Below are 8,226 nucleotides of genomic sequence, written 5' to 3'. Positions count from 1 at the left end.
CTCTGTGTTATTGTTTGTGTTGCACTGCTTTGTTTTTATCTTGGCCAGGTCGCAGTTGAGGGAGAGGGAGAGGTTGTTGTCCTGGCACCACACGGCCAGGTCTCTACCTTCCTCCCTATAGGCTGTCTCATCGTTGTCGGTGATCAGGCCTACCACTGTTGTGTCATCAGCAAACTTAATGATGGAGTTGGAGTCGTGTTTGTGAACAGAGAGTACAGGAGGGGACTAAGTACACAACCCTGAGGGGCCCCAGAGTTAAAGATCACCATGGCAGATGTGTTGTTGCCTGCCCTTACCACCAGGGGGCGGCCCGTCAGGAAGTCAAGGATCCAGTTGCAGAAGGAGGTATTTAATCCCAGGGATAGTTTAGGGATGAGCTTTGTGGGCACTATGGTGTTGAACGCTGAGCTATAGTCAATGAACAGCATTCTCACATAGGTGTTCCTTTTGTCCTGGTGGGAAAGGGCAGTGTGGAGGGCGATTGAGATTGCATCATCTGTGGATCTGTTTGGGCGATATGCGAATTGGAGTGGGTCTAGGGTATCTGGGAGAATGCTGTTGATGTGAGCCATGGCCAGCCTTTCAAAGCACTTCATGGTTACCAACGTGAGTGCTACGGGTGGTAATCATTTAGGAAGGTTACCTTCGCTTCCTTGGGCACAGGGACTATGGTGGTCTGCTTGAAACATGTAGGTATTACAGACTTGGGTCAGGAAGAGGTTGAAAATGTCAGTGAAGACACTTGCAAGTTGGTCCGCACATGCTTTGAGTACACGTCCTTGTAATTCGACTGGCCCGGTGGCTTTGTGAATCTTGACCTGTTTACAGGTCTTGCTCACATCGGCTGCCGAGAGGGTTATCACTCAGTCATCCAGAACAGCTGGTGCTCTCATGCATGCTTCAGTGTTGCTTGCCTCGAAGCAAGCATAAAAAGGCATTTAGCCTGTCTTGTAAGCTTGCGTCACTGGGCTGCTCGTGTCTGGGTTTCCCAGTCAACAACTGTTGTCATAACAACATCGTCACATTTTCATACATGTTTAGCTTGATAACGTCTACACAAATTAACTAAATAAGATACAGTGACTAAATGAATCAAAGTCAAATACATTTTAAATATGTTCTGTTTTTATTTTTTTGTTGCTTGGAGACGTAAAGGTCCGGCTAACAAAGTAGGCCTGTTTTGTTGAGTAAGTTTTCATACAATTTGATTTCATGTGGCCATAAACCAAAGAAACCCATTTGCAATTTTTTTTTTAAATTCAGAACACACTCAATCCCAAAGATCAGAGACTATTTAAGGTGTGAAAATAGTACATCTTAAATACAAGCAAGTGAGATCTGTCTCGCTGATCACAGTCAGGGAAGAACTAGCCCCAAAAAATGCAGATAGTTGCATGTCCCCTCATATAGAGGAAGGTGATAATAGTACTTAATTAATGCAACAGTTACAGACGACAATGGCAACAATGTGTTAGGGTGCAGACAGGTAATAGGCGTAGTCGTTTATGAAATGCAGTTCATCACAGAACAGAGCATCAACCTGGAGAAGTGACAACAGCTCACCCCAAATTCTGTCACCCACAACAGTCTCTCTCTTCTCTCATGTGACTTTCAGGTCTTTCTGACCAGGAAAATGTCTTTCCACACTGAGAACACTGGAAAGGATTCTATTCAGTGTGTGTTCCTTCATGCCTTTTTAGGCTCGCTAACTGGGTAAAACTCTTTCCACATTGGGAGCATTGGAAAGGCTTCTCTCCTGTGTGTGACATTTCATGCGTTTTCAGGTTCCCAGAGGTTCTAAAACCCTTTTCACACTTGGAGCAGTGGAAAGGCTTCTCTCCTGTGTGTGTCATCTCATGCGTTTTCAAGTTCCCTAACTGGGTAAAACTTTTTACACAGTGGGAGCAGTGAAAAGGCTTCTCTCCTGTGTGTGTCATCTCATGCATTTTCAGGTTCCCTAAATGGGTAAAACTCTTTCCACACAGAGAGCATTGGAATGGTTGTTCTCCTGTGTGTATTTTCTCATGATCTTTAAGATGCCCTGAGTGTCTAAAATCCTTTCCACACTGGGAGCATTGATACGGCTTCTCTCCAGTGTGTGTTCTTTCATGCACTTTTAGATGCCCTGAGTATCTGAAACCCTTTCCACACTGGGAACAGTGATGAGGCTTCTCCCCTGTATGTTTTCTTTCATGATATTTCAGCTGCCCTATCTGGCTAAAAGTCTTTCCACACTCAGAGCATTGGAATGGCTTCTCTCCTGTGTGTATCCTCTTATGCTCTTTCAGATGTGATGACTGGATAAAACTCTTTCCACACTGAGAACATTGGAAAGGCTTCTCTCCCATGTGTTTTCTCTTATGCTCTTTCAGGTGCAATGACTGGATAAATCTCTTTCCACAGTGAGAGCATTGATATGGCTTCTCTCCCGTGTGTGTTCTTTCATGCAGTTTTAGATGCCCTGAGTGTCCAAAAACCTTTCCACACTGGGAGCAGTGATATGGCTTCTCTCCCGTGTGTGTTCTTTCGTGTACTTTAAGATGCCATGAGTGTCCAAAACCCTTTCCACACTGGGAGCATTGGTATGGCTTCTCTCCAGTGTGTGTTCTTTCATGCACTTTTAGATGTCCTGAGTGTCTAAAACTCTTTCCACAATGGGAGCAGTGATAAGGCTTCTCGCCTGTGTGTGTCATCTCATGTGTTTTCAAATTCCCTAACTGGGTAAACCTTTTTCCACACTGGGAGCAGTGGAAAGGCTTCTCTCCCGTGTGTGTCATCTCATGCGTTTTCAGGTTCCCTACATTTGTAAAACTCTTTCCACACTGGGAACATTGGAATGGCTGTTCTCCTGTGTGTATTCTCTCATGTTCTTTCAAATGCGATGACTGAATAAATCTCTTTCCACATTGGGAACAGTGGTATGGTCTTGCTGGTTTGGTCGTCTCTGGGTCTGGACTCTTCCCACGGTCAGGGTGAGAGTCTGGTATTTCTCCTGCTAAAAAGACAAACAGAGTACTTGCATAAACAGAAAGACCTGAATGAAACTTCTACATTATAAAACGTTTTCTACAAGGTTTAATCTAGACAAGATCCCTCAATAAAATGCATCATCTTCAAGACCCTGGTGCTTGGTTTTCAGAAGGGGGTAACAGCAGGAGGAACTGTTCCCCCCTTCCTTCAGGCTATGATGGATGCAAGAGATTAGCTGAACAACTTCTATATTTAAGTGTTGGATTAAACAAATATATCCACAGGGAGACTGAAATGACTCTTTTCCAAGGTTTTAACACTGTGCCACCCTCCTGCCACCCTCCTGTTATCTTAATAATATGAATGCACTACTGTAAGTCTCTCTGGATAAGAGAGTCTGCTAAATGACTCACTACTGTAAGTCTCTCTAGATAAGAGAGTCTGCTAAATGACTCACTACTGTAAGTCTCTCTAGATAAGAGTCTGCTAAATGACTCACTACTGTAAGTCTCTCTAGATAAGAGAGTCTGCTAAATGACTCAGTACTGTAAGTCTCCCTGGATAAGAGAGTCTGCTAAATGACTCAGTACTGTAAGTCTCTCTGGATAAGAGAATCTGCTAAATGACTCAGTACTGTACGTCTCTCTGGATAAGAGAATCTGCTAAATGACTCAGTACTGTAAGTCTCTCTAGATAAGATAATCTGCTAAATGACTCAGTACTGTAAGTCTCTCTGGATAAGAGAATCTGCAGAAATGGGTTGATGTACCAAATGGCTTGATTGATGACAGAATAGTGTTCTTAATGACTCAGTACTGTAAGTCTCTCTGGATAAGAGAATCTGCTAAATGACTCAGTACTGTAAGTCTCTCTAGATAAGATAATCTGCTAAATGACTCAGTACTGTAAGTCTCTCTGGATAAGAGAATCTGCTAAATGACTCAGTACTGTAAGTCTCTCTGGATAAGAGAATCTGCTAAATGACTCAGTACTGTAAGTCTCTCTGGATAAGAGAATCTGCTAAATGACTCAGTACTGTAAGTCTCTCTGGATAAGAGATTCTGCTAAATGACTCAGTACTGTAAGTCTCTCTGGATAAGAGAATCTGCTAAATGACTCAGTACTGTAAGTCTCTCTGGATAAGAGAATCTGGTAAATGACTCACTACTGTAAGTCTCTGGATAAGAGAATCTGGTAAATGACTCACTACTGTAAGTCTCTCTAGATAAGAAAGTCTGCTAAATGACTCAGTACTGTAAGTATCTCTAGATAAGAAAGTCTGCTAAATGACTCAGTACTGTACGTCTCTCTAGATAAGATAATCTGCTAAATGACTCAGTACTGTAAGTCTCTCTAGATAAGATAATCTGCTAAATGACTCAGTACTGTAAGTCTCTCTGGATAAGAGAATCTGCTAAATGACTCAGTACTGTAAGTCTCTCTGGATAAGAGAATCTGCTAAATGACTCAGTACTGTAAGTCTCTCTGGATAAGAGAATCTGCTAAATGACTCAGTACTGTAAGTCTCTCTGGATAAGAGAATCTGCTAAATGACTCAGTACTGTAAGTCTCTCTGGATAAGAGAATCTGGTAAATGACTCACTACTGTAAGTCTCTCTGGATAAGAGAATCTGCTAAATGACTCAGTACTGTAAGTCTCTGGATAAGAGAATCTGGTAAATGACTCACTACTGTAAGTCTCTAGATAAGAGAATCTGCTAAATGACTCAGTACTGTAAGTCTCTCTGGATAAGAGAATCTGCTAAATGACTCAGTACTGTAAGTCTCTCTGGATAAGAGTGTCTGCTAAATGACTCAGTACTGTAAGTCTCTCTGGATAAGAGAATCTGCTAAATGACTCAGTACTGTAAGTCTCTCTGGATAAGAGAATCTGGTAAATGACTCACTACTGTAAGTCTCTCTGGATAAGAGAATCTGGTAAATGACTCACTACTGTAAGTCTCTGGATAAGAGAATCTGGTAAATGACTCACTACTGTAAGTCTCTCTAGATAAGAAAGTCTGCTAAATGACTCAGTACTGTAAGTATCTCTAGATAAGAAAGTCTGCTAAATGACTCAGTACTGTAAGTCTCTCTAGATAAGATAATCTGCTAAATGACTCAGTACTGTAAGTCTCTCTGGATAAGAGAATCTGCTAAATGACTCAGTACTGTAAGTCTCTCTGGATAAGAGAATCTGCTAAATGACTCAGTACTGTAAGTCTCCCTGGTTAAGATAGACAACTAAAAGAAAGACCATCTATGGATGCAACGCGGTCGTTCATTTGCCGGCTGGCAACGTTCTTATCCCTTGCGAGCTAGCTAGCCAACTACGGCTAACACGGTCACGTCAAACAGAATGACAACAAAGTAGCTGCGTTTGCGTTTGTTTAAGATGTTCTCTTGTGACATTTATTTGGATACATCCATAACAATAAGCTAATGATGCGTGATTTTGCCTGGCGTAGAAAATGTGCTCTCTCTCGTCAGGACACTGTTCGGAGGACCAACACAGCCAACACGGATAACATTGGTAACAATCCCTTCAAACTGAATCTGGAAAGACTGTTGAACACATTTGGAAAGGATCTTCGACGATCACATAAAACATTTTAGAAAAAAGTCTCAGCGCTGTTTTCCTCATAAGGTATTGAAAGGTACTGAAAACATGGGATTCAATCATTTATCTTTTCTCCAAACAACTGTATTAGACATATCATTTCCCTTTTTTTTTGCACACAATATAGCTCAATATCTGTATTTATTTTACAATCTTTTTTTTACTCGTCTTTATCAAGAGTCAATCATTTCGGACCCCGTTGTATATCTGAACATATAAACAGCATAAATTCATAGTGAGCGCCGACAAAACCTTTTCAAAAACCGATTTGGGGAAAATCAAGTTTCATTGGATAGAAAAACTTTTGCGATATCAACTCTTCTCTGACCTCAATCTCATTCGGTAGTCAGGAGGACCATATTAACACATATGTACAATGAGGTTTGATGGAATGATCCACCTGGGGGGGGATTTTAGGAGTGAGAATATATGAGGTTTGATGGAATGATCCACCTGGGGGGATTTTAGGAGTGAGAATATATGAGGTTTGATGGAATGATCCACCTGGGGGGGATTTTAGGAGTGAGAATATATGAGGTTTGATGGAATGATCCACCTGGGGGGGGGGGAATTTAGGAGTGAGAATATATGAGGATTGATGGAATGATCCACCTGGGGGGGATTTTAGGACTGAGAATATATGAGGATTGATAGAATGGCCCACCTGGGGAGATTTTAGGACTGAGAATATATGAGGATTGATAGAATGATCCACCTGGGGGGGATTTTAGGACTGAGAATATATGCCAATTTTGCATGCGAATTCATCAATGAACTTGTGGGATTTTTTTATTTTACCTTTATTTAACCAGGCTAGTCAGTTAAATAACAAATTCTTATTTTCAATGACGGCCTAGGAACAGTGGGTTAACTGACCGACAAATTTGTACCTTGCCAGCTCGGGGATTTGAACTTGAAACCTTCCAGTTACGAGTCCAACATTCTAACCACTAGGCTACCCTTCCTGGGCTTTACGGTGAGTGGCTGAATCCAAATAGTCAAAAAGATTGGTTCTAATAATCTAGCCACTAAGCCAAAGTGTCTGTCTGTCACACAGAGTGTGTTGGTTAATGCTTAAATAAACTTTTTTTTTTTTTGCTTCGTGACCCACAAATTGAGATATTTCACATTTCTCCTTTAATATGGATGTGACCATTTGAAAGCACAATCTCTGGGACACCAATCACACAGTTTAATTAAACGCTGAACACTGTTCTCTCGTACTGAACGCACCCCTGAATAACATATTCAAGTGTAAAACGTCAGTAGAATGACTCTTATTAAAGATCATACATTAGTTGAACAACTGCAGAGTTGGTGCTCCCGTTTTTAAGATAGTACTCACTGGTGTTAATCAGATCTCTAGTCTCCTCTTCGTCTTTCACTCCAAAAGGTCCTTTCTCTTCTTTCACTATAAAATACTCATCTTCTTCTTTCAATGTGATTTCCTCCTTTTTGATTCTGAAAGCTTCTACCTCCTCCTCTTCCACTGTGACAGCCTCTATTCCTTCTTCCACTGTGACAGCCTCTATTCCTTCTTCGTGTTTCACTCCTAAAGGCTCTTTCTCGTATTTCACGGTAACATCCTCCTCTTCTTTCAATGTGATAGCCTCCTCTTCCTCCTTTTTGATTCTGAAAGCTTCAACCTCCTCCTCTTCTTCCACTGTGACAGCCTCTATCCCCTCTTCCTCTTTCACTCCAAAAGGCTCTTTCTCGTCTTTCACTTCCTCGTCTTCTTTCACGACAATGTTCAGATCTTCTTTCTCCGACCATCCGACCTCTTCTTCTTTAGCAGGGAGGGAGTAGTTTAGTGAGCTCATGGTCGAGCGAGGATAGCGGACTCAACTTCACTCCTAGGTCGGGGATGAAAGCTAGCTAGAATTAGCGACTAGCCTAGTACTAGGCTAAGCATCAATCTTAACGAATTAGTCAATCTAACAAGCTATTTTACAATTTAACTAGGAGATATGCAAACAAAATTGCGTTAAAAACACAGATTAATATACACAAATACGGACAAAGAAGCTTGAGGGTTTTATGTTGACGAGCAAGATACGGAACTGTCTGCATGAGTAGCCGAGTTGTTGTTGAAGAAGCGTTCCGTCCACTAGATTATACGTCACACAAGGAGCATCACCTGAAAGACTTAAGTCGCCATCTGCTGCCTGGAGTTGGCAAAGCAGTTATTCACTAAAAAAAGAAAACCATAACAAATCATTTGAAAAATGAACAAATACGTTTTCTCCCACCTCTTACAGCCAAGATTTTCCTCTACACAAGATAAGATCATGACTTTATCTCACTGGGAAATTCTGTATGCGGCTTTATGTACATAATACACATAACAAGCATACAAATGACGTCAATACAACTGCAGAAAATAAATATGATCATATACACATAGTCACTTTAACCATATCTACCTCAGTCAGCCCGACTAACCTGTGCCTGTATGTAGCCTCGCTACTGTTTTATGACAAATAAACTTTGATTTGATTGTCCAGTGTTGTTACGAACCCCTTTGGCCCTGCAGTCTAGGGGGGGGGGGGAATAGTGATTACTGAATAGTGATTGCTGCTGGACCCACTAGTGATTATCATTCAGCCTTATTGTACCCCTGGATTCACTAGTGATTA

The 8,226-nt window shown here is 41.4% G+C and overlaps 1 protein-coding gene across 2 annotated transcripts; it reads right to left on the bottom strand.

Moving 5' to 3' along the window:
• Positions 1-1,125: 1,125 nt before the first annotated feature.
• LOC124002710 (zinc finger protein 883-like) lies at positions 1,126-7,765 on the bottom strand. 2 transcript variants are annotated; one of them, XM_046310398.1, is made up of 3 exons: positions 6,936-7,765; positions 1,864-2,995; positions 1,648-1,832 (listed from the first exon to the last, which is right to left on the bottom strand). In XM_046310398.1, the coding sequence occupies exons 1-3, from the start codon at positions 7,408-7,410 to the stop codon at positions 1,781-1,783; spliced, it is 1,659 nt and encodes a 552-aa protein (XP_046166354.1). In that variant the 5' UTR covers positions 7,411-7,765; the 3' UTR covers positions 1,648-1,780. The 2 variants fall into 2 exon arrangements, with proteins under 2 accessions (XP_046166353.1, XP_046166354.1); XM_046310397.1 differs by having other exon boundaries at positions 1,126-2,995.
• Between the last annotated feature and the right edge of the window lie 461 nt (positions 7,766-8,226).

The sequence above is a fragment of the Oncorhynchus gorbuscha genome, linkage group LG18 (genome assembly GCF_021184085.1).
Source record: "Oncorhynchus gorbuscha isolate QuinsamMale2020 ecotype Even-year linkage group LG18, OgorEven_v1.0, whole genome shotgun sequence".
NCBI lineage: Eukaryota > Metazoa > Chordata > Actinopteri > Salmoniformes > Salmonidae > Oncorhynchus > Oncorhynchus gorbuscha.
This window is presented reverse-complemented; position numbering and strand designations above follow the sequence as displayed.